Source organism: Lynx canadensis, chromosome B3 (genome assembly GCF_007474595.2).
Source record: "Lynx canadensis isolate LIC74 chromosome B3, mLynCan4.pri.v2, whole genome shotgun sequence".
Classification (NCBI taxonomy): Eukaryota; Metazoa; Chordata; class Mammalia; order Carnivora; family Felidae; genus Lynx; species Lynx canadensis.
Window position 1 is genome coordinate 70880192 of NC_044308.2, and position 22074 is coordinate 70902265.

Genomic DNA, 22074 nt, shown 5'->3' on the forward strand with positions numbered 1-22074 from the left:
AATCCATATATGTGTTGGACATATAGTGATATAAAATTATAGGAGGTTAATGGTCATATGCAAATTTGAGAGACAGAATCTGTTTCCCATATCCCAGGGAGTATTTTTAGAAATACATTTCAATGAAGCAAATAGAAAACAAGATCTTACAAGACCTTGCATAAATCATTTGTACTAGGCCATAATGTATTAATATTCCTGTGCACGTTGCATGGAAACAGGAAAATGTGACATATTTTCAGGCTTTTTTGCAGAAAAATCATATATAACCCAGATGTCAACAGATCAGTTTCTATCTTTTGCAGATATAGGTAAATTTGTCCCTGACCCCCAGATTCACAGTGCTCAGGTGTCTAAAGCACCCATCACTCTCTCCCTACACACACACACACACACACACACACACCCCATCAAACATGTTCGTGTGTGCTTTTCTCTTCCAATCCCTGAATATACCTCCTGTCTTATTTTGATCACACCAGTCTGGATGTGAGACTCATCTCCTTCAACATTTTATCCAAAACCAAAGTAATTCCAGTTTTGTGTGGGTTTATTAACCTGACTACCAGCTGGGGTTAGGGAGAGTCATAGGAAAGGCCACCGTGCTGAACACCCAGTCAGTTTCTCATATTATACCTGATCTGCCTCTTCTTCTTCCTTCCTCATACTCTTCCCACCACCCACCAGAATGACCAGAACATCCTTCCCTTTCTTATTCAGAATAACTGTCTTCCATATGTAGGTCCTTGGCAGTTTCGGACTCTTCCTCAGCTGGGCTTGTCAAAAAATTTCTCCTCAGCAAACTTAATTCTTAAATAGGACTTTGTGAAAATAGTGGGGTTTTTTTTTCCAACTGTTTACTTTTTTGGGTTGTTTTAGGTTCCTTACAACTCATTATTTTCCTTATCTTAGTACCACCCAGTACCACTCAGTACAAAAGAATATATGTACTGAAACAGGGTGAGACCTGGAAACAAGACTACCTGCAAGAAACTTAATCAGAAAATAATTCATATTTTAAACGCTTCATGATTTTAAAGAGGTTTTTCTCCCTATATGTATTAGAATTAATACAAATCATGCAAAGAGAATAGTGCATATGAATCTAAGGCTAGAAATAAGATAGTATGACTACTTTTCAATAAATGGTGCTGAGAAAACTGGATACCTACAAGCAAAAGAATGAAACTGGACCACTTTCTTACATCATACACAAAAATAAACTCAAAATTTACTAAACTCCTAGATGTGAGACCTAAAACCATAAAACTCCTAGAAGATAACATAGGCAGTAATTTTTTTACATCAGCCTTAGCAACATTTTTCCAGATATATCTCCAAAGGCAAGGGAAACAAAAGCAAAAATAAACTATTGGGCCCATACCAAAATTAAAAACAACAACAACAACAACTTATGCACAGCATAGGAAACCATTAGCAAAGGAAAAAGGCAACTTAGTGGATGGGAGAAGATATTTGCTAATGATGTATCCAATAAAGGGTTAATACCCAAAATATATAAAGAACTTATACAAACAAACAAACCAAACAAAATCTGATTGAAAAATTGGTAGAGGATCTAAATAGTTTTCCAAAGAAGACATACAGATGTCCAATAAACACATGAAAAGATGCTCAACATCACTCATCATCACAGAAATGCAAATCAAAATTACGAGATATCAGTTTACACATGTCAAAATGGCTAGCATGAAAGAGACAAGAAATAACAAGTGTTGGTGAAGATGTGGGAAAAAGAGAACACTTGTGCACCATTGGCTGGAATGTAATTGGTATAGCCACTGTGAAAAGCAGTATGGAGGTTCCTCAAAAACTTTAAAATATTAATACCACAGTCCAGTACTTCCACTTGTCAGAAGAAAAAGGTAAGGGGAAATGCAAAATGGGTAAAGGAAAGTAGGAGATGCAGGTTTCCAATTATGGAATGAGGAAGTCTTTGGAATAAAAGCTACAGCATAGGGAATATAGCCAATAGTACTGCAATAGCATTGTATGCTAATTGTTGGTAGCTACACTTGTGGTAAGCATAGCATAATGTATAGTCATTGAATCATTGTGTTGTACACCTGAAACTAATGTAACATTGTCAACTATACTTCAATAAAAAAATTAATTTAAAAAACTTTTATAAAGACATGCAAAAAATTGCTGTGGTATAAGAATAAACTAGAAATAGGAGATATGAGGAAATACAACAATGTACTACTAACAGTTTGATTTAGAGGCACTAGTAATGCCATTAATATTTTTTTTCATATTTACCATTTTTCTTTTCATTTTATTTTCTAAAATAGTAATTTAGGGGCGCCTGGGTGGCTCAGTCGGTTGGGCGGCCGACTTCGGCTCAGGTCATGATCTCGCGGTCCGTGAGTTCGAGCCCTGCGTCGGGCTCTGTGCTGACAGCTCAGAGCCTGGAGCCTGCTTCAGATTCTGTGTCTCTCTCTCTCTGACCCTCCCCCGTTCATGCTCTGTTTCTCTCTGTCTCAAAAATAAATAAACGTTAAAAAGAAATTTTTAAATAGTCATTTAAAATGTATATAATTTTCTGGCAGGGTGTAAATGATGAGTAACAAGTCAAAGAGCAAATGTCCTACAGTGGTCTGCAACTTAAAATGATAAAAATCTTTATATAAGTGCAAAAGTTATTAAAGGTGCTATTTCTGAGATGAGAGTGCACTAGAAGAAATATTCTGGAACAGATTTAGGCAAGCAACTCTCAGATCTTCAAAGTTGTCTCCCTAAAACAGTTATCTTCCCAGGGTTCTAACTATCAGCCCTGTGTATGGAAAAGTGACCTGATCTGTGTGTTTTGACAAGCTTAATTTCTTCAATAGTTGTGCCTTGAGCTTTCCCCATATTTTCTCAGGCTTCCCTATCAATTTAGCCAGGAATTTCTCCTGAATTTCCTCTTGAATTTCATCTCCTAACACAATATGTCCTACATTGTCTTTAAGATCTTAGGCCCAGATTAATGGTTTTATTGATCCTGAAACTACATCCCACCCTGGAAACCAAATTTTGTTCACATTATTCTTATAGAAAATCCCCAAGCCATGGGTTTACTTCTGACAAAATCCACACTATTTCCTCATCCCAAACATCCAAAGATACTAAAACTAAATTATCAGGATCTATTATTTGGATACTGTACTATGATGTATTTTCTGACAATTTTATTTTCCTCCTTTGAAACATTCCTTCACTCATTTATTCACTTTTTTATATATTCATCTCCCAAACTTTTACTGAGTGTCCTCTATGTGCTAAGTATTGAGCCCAGGTTTGGAGAAATAAAGAAGTGCAAAATACTCACAGACCTTAGAGACTTACAGTTATTAAGAGATTAGACACTAAGTGTTGTCATCTCAAGAAGTTCTCTCTTTTCATTGTTTCTATAAGAGATGATGGAGGTTAACTAAGCCTATTGTGGTAATCATTTCACAACACATGTAAATCAAATTATTATGCTATACAACTTAAACTTATACAGTGATGTGTGTCAGTTATTTCTCAATAAAATTGGGAGGAAAACAGACTGAGGGGACCCTAGTCAAACAGAGAGGAACCAGAAGAAGGGGGTTAAATGACCCAGAAATTCAGGGGACTTAAGATAGCAAGATAGCTGTAGAAGAAGCTTAGACCTCCCCACTTCTCTGATTTTACTGCTTCATCTAGTAAAGAGATCCCCAACTGGAGTTGGTAAGAAACTGACTTCAAACTGGCCAAGTTTGGAATGAGGTCAACAAGCCAGTCCACAATTTCACAAATGGCATTGCAACTGGCTACAGATTTCCATGTTACAATTTGCCCCCAAAAGCTATCCTTCTATATTATAACAATGGCAAACAATGGGAAAGGGGATCAGAGGGAAAAAGGAAAAAAAAAAAAAAAAAAAAAATATATATATATATATATATATATATATATATATATATATATATATTTGGCAAGTCTTCTATACAGAAAACAATAAAACTTTGTTGAAAGAAATTCACAAAGATATAATAGGAAGATATGCCAAGTCCATGGATTGTAAGAGTAATTATTGTGTAGATGACAATTAGCCTCCCCATTCAAAGCAATCCCAATCGAATTCCAGAAATAATTGTTGTGCAAATTGACAAAAGAATTCTAAATTTATATGGAAAGGCAATGGGCAAAGACTATCAAAAAGAGTTTGAAGAGAAAGAAATTGGTAGCACTTACCTATCTTAGATATCGACTCATTATAAGCTACGATAATTAGGAAAATGTGCTATTGGGGATTCTGGGAAGATGGCGGCGTAGGAGGACGCTGGGCTCACCGCGCGTCCTGCTGATCACTTAGATTCCACCTACACCTGCCTAAATAACCCAGAAAACCGCCAGAGGATTAGCAGAACGGAGTCACCGGACCCAAGTGCAGACGAGAGGCCCACGGAAGAGGGTAGGAAGGGCGGCGAGGCGGTGCGCGCTCCACAGACTGGCGGGAGGGAGCCGGGGTGGAGGGGCGGCTCGCCAGCCAAGCAGAACCCCCAAGTACGGCTTGCAAAAGCGGAGGGGCCTGACGGACTGTGTTCAGACAGCAAGCGCGACTTAGCGTCTGGGAGGTCATAAGTTAACAGCTCTGCTCGGAAAGCGGGAAGGCTGGAGGACAAAGGGAGGGTGAGCTGCGGAGCCCCCGGACGACAGAGCTCAGTTTGGTGGGGAACAAAGGCGCTCGCCAGCGCCATCTCCCCCGCCCATCCCCCAGCCAAAATCCCAAAGGGAACCGGTTCCGGCCAGGGAACTTGCTCGCTCCGCGCAAACACCCAACTCTGTGCTTCTGCGGAGCCACCCCTCCAGCAGCGGATCTGACTCCCTCCGGCTGCCACAGGGCCCCTCCTGAAGTGGATCACCTAAGGAGAAGCGAGCTAAGCCTGCCCCCCCTGCCACCGTGCACCTTGCCTAGCCACCCCAGCTAATACGCCAGATCCCCAGCACCACAAGCCTGGCAGTGTGCAAGTAGCCCAGACGGGCCACGCCACCCCACAGGGAATCCCACCCCTAGGAGAGGGGAAGAGAAGGCACACACCAGTCTGACTGTGACCACAGCGGTGGGCTGGGGGCAGACATCAGGACTGACTGCGGCCCCGCCCACCAACTCCAGTTATACACCACAGCACAGGGGAAGTGCCCTGCAGGTCCTCACCACACCAGGGACTATCCAAAATGACCAAGCGGAAGAATTCCCCTCAGAAGAATCTCCAGGAAATAACACAGCTATTGAGCTGATCAAAAAGGATTTAAATAATATAACAGAAAGTGAATTTAGAATAATAGTCATAAAATTAATCGCTGGGCTGGAAAACAGTATACAGGACAGCAGAGAATCTCTTGCTACAGAGATCAAGGGACTAAGGAACAGTCACGAGGAGCTGAAAAACGCTTTAAAGGAAATGCAAAACAAAATGCAAACCACCACGGCTCGGATGGAAGAGGCAGAGGAGAGAATAGGTGAACTAGAAGATAAAGTTATGGAAAAAGAGGAAGCTGAGAAAAAGAGAGATAAAAAAATCCAGGAGTATGAGGGGAAAATTAGAGAACTAAGTGATACACTAAAAAGAAATAATATACGCATAATTGGTATTCCAGAGGAGGAAGAGAGAGGGAAAGGTGCTGAAGGGGTACTTGAAGAAATAATAGCTGAGAACTTCCCTGAACTGGGGAAGGAAAAAGGCATTGAAATCCAAGAGGCACAGAGAACTCCCTTCAGACGTAACTTGAATCGATCTTCTGCACGACATATCATAGTGAAACTGGCAAAATACAAGGATAAAGAGAAAATTCTGAAAGCAGCAAGGGGTAAACGTGCCCTCACATATAAAGGGAGACCTATAAGACTCGTGACTGATCTCTCTTTTGAAACTTGGCAGGCCAGAAAGAATTGGCACGAGATTTTCAGTGTGCTAGACAGAAAAAATATGCAGCCGAGAATCCTTTATCCAGCAAGTCTGTCATTTAGAATAGAAGGAGAGATAAAGGTCTTCCCAAACAAACAAAAACTGAAGGAATTTGTCACCACTAAACCAGCCCTACAAGAGATCCTAAGGGGGACCCTGTGAGACAAAGTACCAGAGACATCACTACAAGCATAAAACACACAGACATTACAATGACTCTAAACCCGTATCTTTCTATAATAACACTGAATGTAAACGGATTAAATGCGCCAACCAAAAGACATAGGGTATCAGAATGGATAAAAAAACAAGACCCATCTATTTGCTGTCTACAAGAGACTCATTTTAGACCTGAGGACACCTTTAGATTCAGAGTGAGGGGATGGAGAACTATTTATCATGCTACTGGAAGCCAAAAGAAAGCTGGAGTAGCCATACTTATATCAGACAAACTAGACTTTAAATTAAAGGCTGTAACAAGAGATGAAGAAGGACATTATATAATAGTTACAGGGTCTATCCATCAGGAAGAGCTAACAATTATAAATGTCTATGCGCCGAATACCGGAGCCCCCAAGTATATAAAACAATTACTCATAAACAGAAGCAACCTTATTGATAAGAATGTGGTCATTGCAGGGGACTTTAACACCCCACTTACAGAAAAGGATAGATCATCTAGACACACGGTCAGTAAAGAAACAAGGGCCCTGAATGATACATTGGATCAGATGGACTTGACAGATATATTTAGAACTCTACATCCCAAAGCAACAGAATATACTTTCTTCTCGAGTGCACATGGAACATTCTCCAAGATAGATCATATACTGGGTCACAAAACAGCCCTTCATAAGTATAAAAGAATTGAAATTATACCATGCATACTTTCAGACCACAATGCTATGAAACTTGAAATCAACCACAGGAAAAAGTCTGGAAAGCCTCCAAAAGCATGGAGGTTAAAGAACACCCTACTAACGAATGAGTGGGTCAACCAGGCAATTAGAGAAGAAATCAAAAAATATATGGAAACAAACGAAAATGAAAATACAACAATCCAAACGCTTTGGGACGCAGCGAAGGCAGTCCTGAGAGGAAAATACATTGCAATCCAGGCCTATCTCAAGAAACAAGAAAAATCCCAAATACAAAATCTAACAGCACACCTAAAGGAAATAGAAGCAGAACAGCAAAGGCAGCCTAAACCCAGCAGAAGAAGAGAAATAATAAAGATCAGAGCAGAAATAAACAATATAGAATCTAAAAGAACTGTAGAGCAGATCAACGAAACCAAGAGTTGGTTTTTTGAAAAAATAAACAAAATTGACAAACCTCTAGCCAGGCTTCTCAAAAAGAAAAGGGAGATGACCCAAATAGATAAAATCATGAATGAAAATGGAATTCTTACAACCAATCCCTCAGAGATACAAACAATTATCAGGGAATACTATGAAAAATTATATGCCAACAAATTGGACAACCTGGAAGAAATGGACAAATTCCTGAACACCCACACTCTTCCAAAACTCAATCAGGAGGAAATAGAAAGCTTGAACAGACCCATAACCAGCGAAGAAATTGAATCGGTTGTCAAAAATCTCCCAACAAATAAGAGTCCAGGACCAGATGGCTTCCCAGGGGAGTTCTACCAGACGTTTAAAGCAGAGATAATACCTATCCTTCTCAAGCTATTCCAAGAAATAGAAAGGGAAGGAAAACTTCCAGACTCATTCTATGAAGCCAGCATTACTTTGATTCCTAAACCAGACAGAGACCCAGTAAAAAAAGAGAACTACAGGCCAATATCCCTGATGAATATGGATGCAAAAATTCTCAATAAGATACTAGCAAATCGAATTCAACAGCATATAAAAAGAATTATTCACCATGATCAAGTGGGATTCATTCCTGGGATGCAGGGCTGGTTCAACATTCGCAAATCAATCAACGTGATACATCACATTAATAAAAGAAAAGATAAGAACCATATGATCCTGTCAATCGATGCAGAAAAGGCCTTTGACAAAATCCAGCACCCTTTCTTAATAAAAACCCTTGAGAAAGTCGGCATAGAAGGAACATACTTAAAGATCATAAAAGCCATATATGAAAAGCCCACAGCTAACATCATCCTCAACGGGGAAAAACTGAGAGCTTTTTCCCTGAGATCAGGAACACGACAGGGATGTCCACTCTCACTGCTGTTGTTTCACATAGTGTTAGAAGTGCTAGCATCAGCAATCAGACAACAAAAGGAAATCAAAGGCATCAAAATTGGCAAAGATGAAGTCAAGCTTTCACTTTTTGCAGATGACATGATATTATACATGGAAAACCCGATAGACTCCACCAAAAGTCTGCTAGAACTGATACATGAATTCAGCAAAGTTGCAGGATACAAAATCAATGTACAGAAATCAGTTGCATTCTTATACACTAACAATGAAGCAACAGAAAGACAAATAAAGAAAATGATCCCATTCACAATTGCACCAAGAAGCATAAAATACCTAGGAATAAATCTAACCAAAGATGTAAAGGATCTGTATGCTGAAAACTATAGAAAGCTTATGAAGGTAATTGAAGAAGATTTAAAGAAATGGAAAGACATTCCCTGCTCATGGATTGGAAAAATAAATATTGTCAAAATGTCAATACTACCCAAAGCTATCTACACATTCAATGCAATCCCAATCAAAATTGCACCAGCATTCTTCTCGAAACTAGAACAAGCAATCCTAAAATTCATATGGAACCACAAAAGGCCCCGAATAGCCAAAGGAATTTTGAGGAAGAAGACCAAAGCAGGAGGCATCACAATCCCAGACTTTAGCCTCTACTACAAAGCTGTCATCATCAAGACAGCATGGTATTGGCACAAAAACAGACACACAGACCAATGGAATAGAATAGAAACCCCAGAACTAGACCCACAAACGTATGGCCAACTCATCTTTGACAAAGCAGGAAAGAACATCCAATGGAAAAAAGACAGCCTCTTTAACAAATGGTGCTGGGAGAACTGGACAGCAACATGCAGAATGTTGAAACTAGACCACTTTCTCACACCATTTACAAAAATAAACTCAAAATGGATAAAGGACCTAAATGTGAGACAGGAAACCATCAGAACCTTAGAGGAGAAAGCAGGAAAAGACCTCTCTGACCTCAGCCGTAGCAATCTCTTACTCGACACATCCCCAAAGGCAAGGGAATTAAAAGCAAAAGTGAATTACTGAGACCTTATGAAGATAAAAAGCTTCTGCACAGCAAAGGAAACAACCAACAAAACGAAAAGGCAACCAACGGAATGGGAAAAGATATTTGCAAATGACATATCGGACAAAGGGCTAGTATCTAAAATCTATAAAGAGCTCACCAAACTCCACACCCGAAAAACAAATAACCCAGTGAAGAAATGGGCAGAAAACATGAATAGACACTTCTCTAAAGAAGACATCCAGATGGCCAACAGGCACATGAAAAGATGTTCAGCGTCGCTCCTTATCAGGGAAATACAAATCAAAACCACACTCAGGTATCACCTCACGCCAGTCAGAGTGGCCAAAATGAACAAATCAGGAGACTATAGATGCTGGAGAGGATGTGGAGAAACGGGAACCCTCTTGCACTGTTGGTGGGAATGCAAATTGGTGCAGCCGCTCTGGAAAGCAGTGTGGAGGTTCCTCAGAAAATTAAAAATAGACCTACCCTATGACCCAGCAATAGCACTGCTAGGAATTTATCCAAGGGATACAGGAGTACTGATGCATAGGAGCACTTGTACCCCAATGTTCATAGCAGCACTCTCAACAATAGCCAAATTATGGAAATAGCCTAAATGTCCATCAACTGATGAATGGATAAAGAAATTGTGGTATATATACACAATGGAATACTACGTAGCAATGAGAAAAAATGAAATATGGCCTTTTGTAGCAACGTGGATGGAACTGGAGAGTGTAATGCTAAGTGAAATAAGCCATACAGAGAAAGACAGATACCATATGGTTTCACTCTTATGTGGATCCTGAGAAACTTAACAGGAACCCATGGGGGAGGGGAAGGAAAAAAAAAAAAAAGAGGTTAGAGTGGGAGAGAGCCAAAGCATAAGAGACTGTTAAAAACTGAGAACAAACTGAGGGTTGATGGGGGGTGGGAGGGAGGGGAGGGTGGGGGATGGGTATTGAGGAGGGCAACTTTTGGGATGAGCACTGGGTGTTGTATGGAAACCAATTTGTCAATAAATTTCATATTAAAAAAAAAAAGAAGATAGCATAGATGGTTTAAGGGTCTGTGATGGTCAACGATGTGTAGGAGGTCTTTCTAGACATTAAAATCAAAGAATACCACTACTTGTTTTTTTTTTTTTTTCATTTTCTTTGAGTCTTTTGTAACATTCTTCTCATTAGTGCTGCTGCATACAGCAGGTAACTTGGTAGTTACTAAGGTAACAACATATTTTAGAACAAGTAATAAATGTCTTTGAAGAGAAGATTAATTTGTGAAATGTAAAGCATAGTTATTCTTAGAGTGCTTTTCGTTTACATTACTACAAAAGTTAGGGTGGCACTTCTGTCATTTAAAATAGTTAAAGTTGAGGGGCGCCTGGGTGGCGCAGTCGGTTAAGCGTCCGACTTCAGCCAGGTCACGATCTCGCGGTCTGGGAGTTCGAGCCCCGCGTCAGGCTCTGGGCTGATGGCTCGGAGCCTGGAGCCTGTTTCCGATTCTGTGTCTCCCTCTCTCTCTGCCCCTCCCCCGTTCATGCTCTGTCTCTCTCTGTCCGAAAAATAAATAAACGTTGAAAAAAAGAAATTAAAAAAAAAAATAAATAAAATAGTTAAAGATGAGAATTCAACTTTCAAGAATTTCTAGCTGTACTTTTTGCACTTTGTTAAAAGCCATTTTTAACCTCAGATTTACCATTGCTCATCCAAAAAGAACTGTGATGGATGGAGGCCATTTTAAGGGAACCTTATTTACTACACACCGAAATACGCGATTTTGCCTGCTACTTCCATCTCTTACTACGTATCCTAATTGATACAATGGCTTAAAGATGATAGTCTCCTCAAATAATAAAATGTGTCTAGATCCATGGATATTATTTCACAGAAAAAAAAAAAAGGAAAATGTGCTATTGGTGCAATAGGAACAAAAAGAAAGATGAAATTAAATAGAGAATGCAGAAACCAACCCATGCATATATGGACACTTAATTTATGGTAAAAAAAAAATAGGACTACACAGCAGGCATAGAATACAGGTTTAACAAAGAAAATGTCTAGGTCAAATGGATTCTCATGTGGAAAACTGAAATTTGACCTATATTTCGTACCATACATAAAAACTATGACCAGTATAATTGCAGATTTTAAATTTGAAAGATATTAACACTTCTAAATAATATTTTCATAACCTTGAAATAAGCAAAAAGAACTAGCTATAAAGAAACTTGATTGAGGGGTGCCTGGGTGGCTCAGTCCATTAAACGACCAACTCTTGATTTGGGCTCAGGTCATGATCTCACAGTTTATACTTCAAGCCCTGCACTGGGCTCTGTGCTGATGGTGCAGAGCCTGCTTAGCAATCTCTCTCTCCCCCTCTCTCTCTCTGCCCCTTCAGAGTTCTCTATCTCTCTCTCTCTTTCAAAATAAATAAATAAACTTAAAAAAAAAGAAACTTGACTGATAAATCAGGTGCATTAAAAATAAGAATTTCTGTTCATTAATAAACCAGTCAGAGAAAGACAAATACCAGATGATTTTATTCATATGTGGAATTTAAGAAACAAGATAAATAAAGGGGAAAAGAAAAGAGCAATAAATAAAAAACAGACTCTTACCCACATTGAACAAATTTCTGGTTACCAGAAGGGAGGTGGGTGGGGGAATGGGTGAATAGGTGAAGGGGATTAAGGAGGGCACTTATTATGATGACCACTGAGTAATGTATAGAATTCTTGAATCACTACGTTGTATACCTGAAACGAATATAACACTGTTTATCAACTGCACTGGAATTAAATTTTTTTTTAAAAAGAACTTCTTAAAGTTCTTTTAAAGTCATTAAAAAGAAATTATGAGACTAGAAAAATAAGCCTGCATAAACCAGAGAAAATATCTGGAATACATATAACTGATTAAAGGCTTGCTTTCAGAATATATTTTTTAAATCTTTTTTTTTTTAATTTTTTTTCAACGTTTATTTATTTTTGGGACAGAGAGAGACAGAGCATGAACGGGGGAGGGGCAGAGAGAGAGGGAGACACAGAGTCGGAAACAGGCTCCAGGCTCTGAGCCATCAGCCCAGAGCCTGACACGGGGCTTGAACTCACAGACCGCGAGATCGTGACCTGGCTGAAGTCGGACGCTTAACCGACTGCGCCACCCAGGCGCCCCATAAATCTTTAAAGTATTAACAAATTCCCAGTAGTTTAAAAAAGGGCAAGACTCTTGAAAAGTCATTATTTAAAAAAAAAATTATCCAAATATAAAACAGAATGTGTTTTCCTAAATGTTTTTTTGAAAACCAAAAGAAAAACAAAAACTGACCAAAATAAAAATAAAAAATAAACAGAATAATGAAGATTATCATATACTACTCATGAGAGTGTACATTTTGGCAACCACTTTGGAATACTCTCTAACATTATCTGTTACGGTTGAATATATACATTCCCTGGAATCCAGCAGTTTCATGGATATACAACATAAATTCTTGCAAGCATACGCCAAGAGAGATGTAGAATACATGTTGGTGAGGGGAATGCTTTTGCAATGTTGGCAGAATGCAAACTGGTGCAGCCACTCTGGAAAACAGTGTGAGGCTCCTCAAAAAATTAAAAATAAAACTTCCCTATGACCCAGCAATAGCATTGCTAGGAATTTACCCAAGGGATACAGGAGTGCTGATGCATAGGGGCACTTATACCCCAATGTATATTGCAACACTTTCAACAATAGCCAAATTATTTAAAGACCCTAAATGTCCATCAACTGATGAATGGATAAAGAAAATGTGGTTCATATACACAATGGAATACTACTTGGCAATGAGAAAGAATGAAACATGCCATTTGTAGCAATGTGGATAGAACTGGAGGGTGTTATACTAAGTGAAATAAGTCAGTCAGACAAACACAGATACCATGTTTTCACTCATATGTGAATCTTGAGAAACTTAACAGTAGACCATGGAGGAAGGGAAGGGGGGGGAAAATTTACAGAGAGGAAGGCAAATGATACAAGACTTTTAAATATAGAGAACAAATTGAGAGATGATGGGAGGTAGAGAAGAGGGGAAAGTGGGTGATGGGCACTGAGGAGGGCACTTGCTGGGATGAGCGCTGCGTATTGTATGGAAGCCAATTTGGCAATAAATTATATTAAAAAATAATGTCTAAGTTTGAGGTGTATAACATTATAATATGGATTTTATACAGGTGTATATTGTGAAATTATTACCATAATAAGGTTAGTTGACACCTCCATCACCTCCATAATTACTTTTTTTTCTTGGCAGTGAGACCACATAAAATCTACTTTCTTAGTGACTTTCAAGTACATAATGTAGAATTGTTAACTATAATCACCATGCTGTACTAGTGTTCTAATGAGAACTTATTCATGTTAGAGCCAGAAGTTTGTGCCCTTTGACCAACATCACCTCATTTCCTTCATCTCCCAGTCCCAGAATCCCCATTCTAAATTTGTCTCTATAAGTTTAAGCTGCCAATTCTTTCTGATCTACAGAAAAAGAACAGAGGGAGAAGATGGTGGCATAGGAGACGTTGGGCTCACTGCATCCTGCTGATCACTTAGATTCCACCCACATCTGCCTAAATAACCCAGAAAACTGCCAGAAGACTAGCACAATGGACTCTCCAGAGTCAAGTGTAGACAAGAAGCCCACGGAAGAGGGTAGGAAGGGTGGAGAGGCGGTGCACACTACATGGACTGGTGGGAGCCAGCCAGGGCGGTGGACGGGCAGCCCGCCCAGCAAGGCAGAATCCCTGAGTCTGGCTTGCAAAAGCGGAGGGGCCAGAATGCATGAGTTCTGACAGCCAATGGGACTTAACATCCGGAATGTGAAAACTCAACAGCTCTGCTCCGAGAGTGGGAGGGCGAGAGGACACTGGGAGGGAAAGGTGTTAGGCCTGGAAGACAGAGCTCAGCTCAGTGGGGAACCAAGGCACTGGCCAGTGCCACCTCCCTCTCCCATCCCCCAGCCGAAATCCCAAAGGGAACCAGTTCCTGGCACCGATCCTGCTTGCACCCTGCAAACACCCAACACTGTACTTCTGTGGATCCATCCCTCCGACGGGTCTGCCTGCCTCCCTCCTGGTGATGCAGGGCCCCTCCCGCAGGGGACCACCTAGGGCAAAGTGAGCTAAGCCTGCCCTTCCCGCCCCTGTGCACCTTGCAGATCCACCCCTACTAACACTCCAGATCCCATCAAAGCAGCACCACAAGCCTGGCAGTGTGCAAGTAGCCCAGACAGGGGCCAAACCAGCCACAGTGAGTCCTGCCCTTGGGAGAGGGGAAGATAAAGTACACACCAGTCTGATTGTGGCCCCAGCAATGGGCTGGGGACAGACATCAGTCTGACTGTGGCCCCGCCCACCAACACAAGTTACTCCAGACAGCACAGAAGAACCATATGACCCTGTCAATCGATGCAGAAAAAGCATTTGACAAAATGCAGCAGACTTTCTTAATAAAAACCCTCGAGAAAGTCGGGGTAGAAGGAACATACTTAAACATCATAAAAGCCATTTATGAAAAGCCCACAGCTAATATCATCCTCAATGGGGAAAACTGAGAGCTTTCCCCCTGAGATCAGGAACACAACAGGGATGTCCACTCTCACTGCTGTTGTTTCACATAGTGTTAGAAGTGCTAGCATCAGCAATCAGACAACAAAAGGAAATCAAAGGCATCAAAATTGGCAAAGATGAAGTCAAGCTTTCACTTTTTGCAGATGACATGATATTATACATGGAAAACCCGATAGACTCCACCAAAAGTCTGCTAGAACTGATACATGAATTCAGCAAAGTTGCAGGATACAAAATTAATGTACAGAAATCAGTTGCATTCTTATACACTAATAATGAAGCAACAGAAAGACAAATAAAGAAACTGATCCCATTCACAATTGCACCAAGAAGCATAAAATATCTAGGAATAAACCTAACCAAAGATGTAAAAGATCTGTATGCTGGAAACTATAGAAAGCTTATGAAAGAAATTGAAGAAGATATAAAGAAATGGAAAAACATTCCATGCTTATGGATTGGAAGAATAAAGATTGTTAAAATGTCAATACTACCCAAAGCCATCTACACACTCTGCAATCCCAGTCAGAATTGCACCAGCATTCTTCTTGAAGAATGGTTGAAGCTAGAACAAGCAATCCTAAAATTTGTATTGACCCACAAAAGACCCCGAAAGCCAAAGTAATACTGAAGAAGAAAAACAAAGTGGGAGGCATCACAATCCCAGACTTTAGCCTCTACTCCAAAGCTGTAATCATCAAGACAGCATGGTATTGGCACAAAAACAGACACATAGACCAATGGAAGAGAATAGAAACCCCAGAACTAGACCCACAAACGTATGGCCAACTCATCTTTGACAAAGTCGGAAACAATATCCAATAGAAAAAAGACACTCTCTTTAACAAATGGTGCTGGGAGAACTGGAAAGCAACATGCAGAAGATTGAAACTAGACCACTTTCTCACACCATTCGCAAAAATAAACTCAAAATGGATAAAGGACCTGAATGTGAGACAGGAAACCATCAAAACCCTAGAGGAGAAAGCAGGAAAAAACCTCTCTGACCTCAGCCGCAGCAATTTCTTACCTGACACATCCCCAAAGGCAAGGGAATTAAAAGCAAAAATGAACTATTGGGACCTCATGAAGATAAAAAGCTTCTGCACAGCAAAGGAAACAATCAACACAACTAAAAGGCAACCAATGGAATGGGAAAAGATATTTGCAAATGACATATCGGACAAAGGGCTAGTATCCAAAATCTATAAAGAGCTCACAAACTCCACACCCAAAAAACAAATAATCCAGTGAAGAAATGGGCAGAAAACATGCATAGACACTTTTCTAAAGAAGACATCCAGATGGCCAACAGGCACATGAAAAGATGCTCAACGTCGCTCCTCATCAGGGAAATACAAATCAAAACCACACTCAGATATCACCTCACACCAGTCAGGGTGGCCAAAATGAACCAATCAGGAGACTATAGATGCTGGAGAGGATGTGGAGAAACGGGAACCCTCTTGCACTGTTGGTGGGAATGCAAACTGGTGCAGCCGCTCTGGAAAACAGTGTGCAGATTCCTCAAAAAATTAAAAATAAATCTACCCTATGACCCAGCAATAGCACTGCTAGGAATTTACCCAAGGGATACAGGAGTACTGATGCATAGGGGCACTTGTACGCCAATGTTTATAGCAGGACTCTCAACAATAGCCAAATTATGGAAAGAGCCTAAATGTCCATCAACAGATGAATGGATAAAGAAATCGTGATTTATATACACAATGGAATGCTATGTGGCAATGAGAAAGAATGAAATATGGCCTTTTGTAGCAACGTGGATGGAACTGGAGAGTGTGATGCTAAGTGAAATAAGTCACACAGAGAAAGACAGATACCATATGTTTTCACTCTTTTGTGGATCCTGAAAAACTTAACAGAAGACCATGGGGGAGGGGAAGGAAAAAAAAATTAGAGCGGGAGGGAGCCAAAACATAAGAGACTTAAAAACTGAGAACTGAGGGTTGATGGGGGGTGGGGGGGAGGAGAAAGTGGGTGATGGGCATTGAGGAGGGCACCTGTTGGGATGAGCACTGGGTGTTGTATGGAAACCAACTCGACAATAAATTTCATATTTAAAAATAAATAAATAAATAATTAAATAAATAAATAATTAAATAAATAAATAAATAAAATGCACCTCAGATATCTCTAACAAACTACCTAAGTAAAGACATTTAGTGGTCAAAGAATGATTTCTTCTTCTTCAAAATAGACAAAGGGATTCCTATGAGCTTGCTATTACAGCTATTATAACAATCCCTATTATGACTAATTATTCCCCAAAAACCTTCAATGATATATGACTACTAGAGAAAAAAGAAAAGATAGAATTGATTCTTTATCTTCACTATTCCTTGTGGAATACTAAGACTTTGTGTTTAATTATAAATAAGTGAAAATTCAAAAATTATCTCCTCTTTTGAACAAATACTATCAAATCATCAAGAGGATAAATCCCAAATCCCGAAAGGTCATGATGCAAGAAAGTAGACATATATAATACCTTCTTCTGGGTTTTCATTTTTACCATAAACATGTGCTTTCAAACTAGAGAAAAAGTATCTTGTAGGGCTTACTCTTTGCAATCCATGAGAGATTACAAACTGGATCATCCAATTTCTTGGAAGTCCTTCACATGCCTGTTGCTCCATGGAGTAATATTTTATGTCTGGTCTCTGACCCTCTTCTCAGCATTCATCCAAGGAGTAAGTGGAAATTGTCTAACATGTGAGCCACATGTACTCAAAGTTTTTGCAAAAATAATTTCATAAGAAATTTTTTATCTTTAAAAAAGCTGAAAATATTTCATTAGACTGAAATGCTGACAAATAAATAAAACCTAAAATATTAATTTCCTTCTTGTTTCCCTGAATTCTGGGGAATACTTTTCACTTAGTTTGTGTATCACCCTAAAAGATAAATAAGAGATATATACAAGGGCTTAGGATTTTAAGTGAAGAGGTATATTAACTGACAATTGCTGGAGAAGGATTTATTTTGATGATTTTTGTTGCTTGGTGAATAAATATGGCAAATTTCTCTCTCCAGTGATATCTTCTTTCCAAAATCCATTTATTACTTTTCAGTCCCATCACATTAATAAGCCCTGGTTTAATGGGGATTCTTTTTGAAGTAACAAAAGTTTCCAGCATGTTGAGTTTTTATTGTTATTTTTGTTAATCATACAGGATATACCCTAAACTCTGGCTTTGGACAATTACTATCTCCAGGAAATATTCTAAAATAAGGCAGCTAAGGGTCAATAATGATTTGAAACAAATCCTTTGTCAACGACCTACCTCTGAATAATTAAACTGAGATGATGACACTAGGGTGCTGAGTAAACAGGACCACAGGAATGCCTAAAGGACAAAAGGACAATCCATTGGAATATAAAAAAGTACAATGTGGAAAATATCCTCAATAATATTATAACATATTTGGTAACATGGTAACTACACTTATCATGGCAAGCATTCCAATATGTATAAAATTGTCAAATCACTATGTTGTACACCTGAAATTAATAGAACGTTGTATGTCAACTATACTTCATTGATAATAATAAAAAATCTTTCAAAAAGGAATTCAGGGACATGTTTCTCAAAATCCCTGTGTAAATGAGTAAATTCTGTTCTTAAAAACATGAATAAAGTGTTTTAGAAAACCAATAGAGCCAAGGATTTGGCTGACCTGACCTTCTACAACCATATATACAATTACAGGGCAAAAAGAATCTATAAATAGTAGTCCTTCCAATCTAGATGCCATCTCAACGGTCAAATAAAAGAGTCAGCCATCTATGTGGTCTGACCTTTATACAAGTCCAGGATTTCCCTGACTTAGAGTCTTGGATTTCTACCTTGAAAAATCTTCTTTGATTTATTAGATTATTCCTTATAAAATGTAAAAAATATTTCCAGGAGAATAAAACAAAAAAAATTCAGCAAAGAATGTATTAAAATATATTGTTAATCTCTTGATTATAAGTTCCATAAGTGCAAGATTTGGCATACCCACAGCTGTTTCTTCAGCACTTAAAAGACAACTTGATACAATGAAGAAGTTTAATAAGTATTTTTGAATGAATTACCTTGCTTAATGCAAAAGGTCAGAGTAAAGGTACTGAGGAAACAGGAGAACTGAGTTTTGATTTAGGAACAACTACTTGGGATGGAAGTACCCAGAGAGAAGTGCAAAGCTCATTGTTTCTGATTTGCCCAGACATGAAAGGCCTAGATGGGGCTTAGTGAGATGTAAAAAGATATGAAAGTTCTGTCTAAAAGGGAGAAAAAAAGAACATGTGGGAAAGGACTGGGGGTGGGAAGGAGGTAAAAAAAAAAATACTATGGAAATTCTCACAAAAGTATGAAACCTATTTTTCCAATTTTCTTACAGCCAACTTGACCACGGGTACAAGTATAGGGACAATGAACTTGGTCACTGTGACTCAAACTAGCTGCTTTCCCTCAGGTCAATTGCCATTACGGGCATACATATGTGGTACATATATCGACACAGGAACACATCAAAATATTTAGCCAGAGCAACTTAGAGGCCAAGGTATAGGGCTCTTTCTCACAATATATAGTGCATTCAGTTGCCAAAAAAGTAAAGGAAGCATTTTATACTAAACACTGGTATGAATACTTAAGTATCATTAAAAAAATGAATAAATCCTGGAATGATAGAGGTTTTTTTAGGTTACTTTAAAACACCATGAGTAACCTGGAGGAACTGAAAATGAAAATAAATATTAGTTTGTGTCCTGTCATGGCACTACCCTTAGATTCTTGGGTGTCTTCATTTAGTCTTTTTATTAAGTCAGTTATAAATCATAGACTATCAAGTACTCATAGACTGTTGAAATATATTCACATGCAGAGAAATATAGTATCAGTAGTGCAGGTAGACATATGAAAAGTAAACTAATACCAGTAATTTATCAGAATCACAAGATTGCATTCCTAGTATCTAGTCTAGCATTCTTAGAAAGGGAAAAATTTGTCTCCAACTCATGTTTTCCTTCTTTTCTAGTACTGCGTCTTTTTAAATAATATATGTTCAGGGGCTGAGTAATGTAAGTCACAGTTTTGTTGTTTAAGCAAAAGTCTGTTTACTACTTTATGAAATAAAAAATAAAGAAATTTAATGTTTTCAGGAAGAACCAGCATACTCCATTAAGAGTGCTATAACAAAGTCATCTCCATGTCTTCCAGGCCAATGAATGTGTCCGGCACAGAAACCACCAACTCCGTTAGCCACTTTATCCTCGTGGGCTTTCCCTCAAGCCCAGAAATGCAGCTCCTCTACTTCGGGCTCTTCTCAGTAGTCTACACGCTGACTCTCATGGGGAACACAGCCATTGTCTGTGCAGTGCGGTGGGAACGGCGTCTTCACACGCCCATGTACATCCTCTTGGGGAATTTCTCTCTCCTGGAAATATGTTATGTCACCACAACCGTCCCTAACATGTTGGCCAATTTCCTGTCCTCAAGCAAGTCCATTTCCTTTGTGAGCTGTTTTGCACAGTTCTACTTCTTCTTCTCTCTGGGGTGTGATGAGGGCTTCTTCCTCTGCATCATGGCCTTTGACAGGTACCTTGCCATCTGCCGTCCTCTGCATTACCCACGCATTATGACGAAACAGCTGTACACTGGTCTTGCCATCTTTGGCTGGTCGTGGGGGTTCATCCTCTTCCTAACCCCAGTTGTTCTCATTTCACAGTTACCCTACTGTGGCCCAAATACCATCAACCATTTCTTGTGTGATCCTGTCCCATTGATGATGCTGTCCTGTTCTGAAGACACCACAACACAGTTCATTTACTCAACTTTCAATGCTATTTTTATGATTGGAACCTTTCTCTTTGTTCTTTGTTCCTATGCTCTGGTGATTGTGGCTGTGCTAAGGATGCCCTCAGCAGCAGGCAAACGCAAGGCTTTCTCCACTTGTGCTTCTCATGTGGCAGTGGTGATCCTGTTTTTTGGCTCTGTTATGGTGATGTATGTTAGTCCTGGATCAGGACGCCCAGTGAAAATGCAGAAAATTGTGACCTTACTTTATTCTGTGATAACACCCCTCTGTAATCCTCTAATCTATAGCCTTAGGAACAAGGAAATGAAGACTGCTCTGAGGAAAATCTTTGGCACTGTGCATGGTATTCATAAAATGTAAATCAGAGTCAAATTCCATCACTGGAGTGTAACTTCCCTAACAAAACATGAGTGATATATTTGTCTGAAAATTCACTAAATTGTATTTCAAAACTACTAAAATGAAAGCCCTTTATCATCTTAAACACCACTCACCACAAATTGTAGTAGTCTTATTAAAGAATGTATTTTAGCAAGTGGATTCAATTTTGTTTTGAAGCTATTTATCACGTAAGTGAAATTTTAGTATCTAAGCCCATTAGTCCCTCTATATGTAATTCAATTTCTAAAAAGACAGAGGTCTATTTTGCATTACTGAGTTGAAACAACTGATACACATGTAATAGAGAGCACAGATTGCTTTGGGCATTAACACTGTAAGCCAATAATTCTCCACTGAGACATACTTACAGAGAAGGAAGATGCAAATTTGAAGGAAGTCTACCCTGTCAAAGTATGCATCTTTAAGGAAACAGACTAATAGCCTTAGCTGAATATTAATGATTTTTCAGAGGGCACAGGACAAGGATTAAGAATTTACAGTGTATTAGCTACCTAGAATATGGTAAAGATAAGAGCTAAACATAAAGTCCAGGACATTACTCAAAGCATAACTCAGCTTGGGGTAAATACAGTTAAACAACAGTTTCTGGTAACATGTGTGGTTTAATTTTAGCACTGTGTGACTTATTTTAATGCCATAACCATCTTAAAACTATTTCCATAAACTTCACACTTGTCAGAATGGCTAAAATAAAAAACACAAGAAACTAGCGTTGGCAAGGATGTGGAGGAAAAAGGAAACTCATGTACTGTTGGTGGGAATACAAACTGGTGCAGCCACCATAGAAAACAGTATGGAGGTTCCTTAAAAAATTAAAAATAGAATTATCATATGATCCAGTTATTCTACTATTGGAATTTACCCACAGAAAATGAAAATGCTAATTTGAGGTGATGCAGGCACCCCAGGTCCACTGTAGCATTATTTACAATAGCCAAGATATGACAGCAATCCAATGCCCACCCATAGATGAATAAAGAACATATGGCAGATAAAGAAGATAGATATGTCTATGTATACATACACATACAATGGACTATTGCTCAACCATAAAAAGAATGA

At 39.0% G+C, this 22074-nt stretch overlaps 1 protein-coding gene across 1 annotated transcript; it reads left to right on the forward strand.

Annotated features, from left to right (window-relative positions):
- Window positions 1-20016: 20016 nt before the first annotated feature.
- On the forward strand, window positions 20017-20970 carry LOC115517032 (olfactory receptor 11G2-like). The gene has a single exon (XM_030320208.1). It carries the CDS (start codon window positions 20017-20019, stop codon window positions 20968-20970), a length of 954 nt encoding a protein of 317 aa, XP_030176068.1.
- The last annotated feature ends 1104 nt before the right edge of the window (window positions 20971-22074 follow it).

What these genes read in the sequence shown, in the direction of transcription:
- LOC115517032 (XM_030320208.1), top strand. Translation starts at nt 20,017, where the DNA reads ATGAATGTGTCCGGCACAGAAACCACCAACTCCGTTAGCCACTTTATC.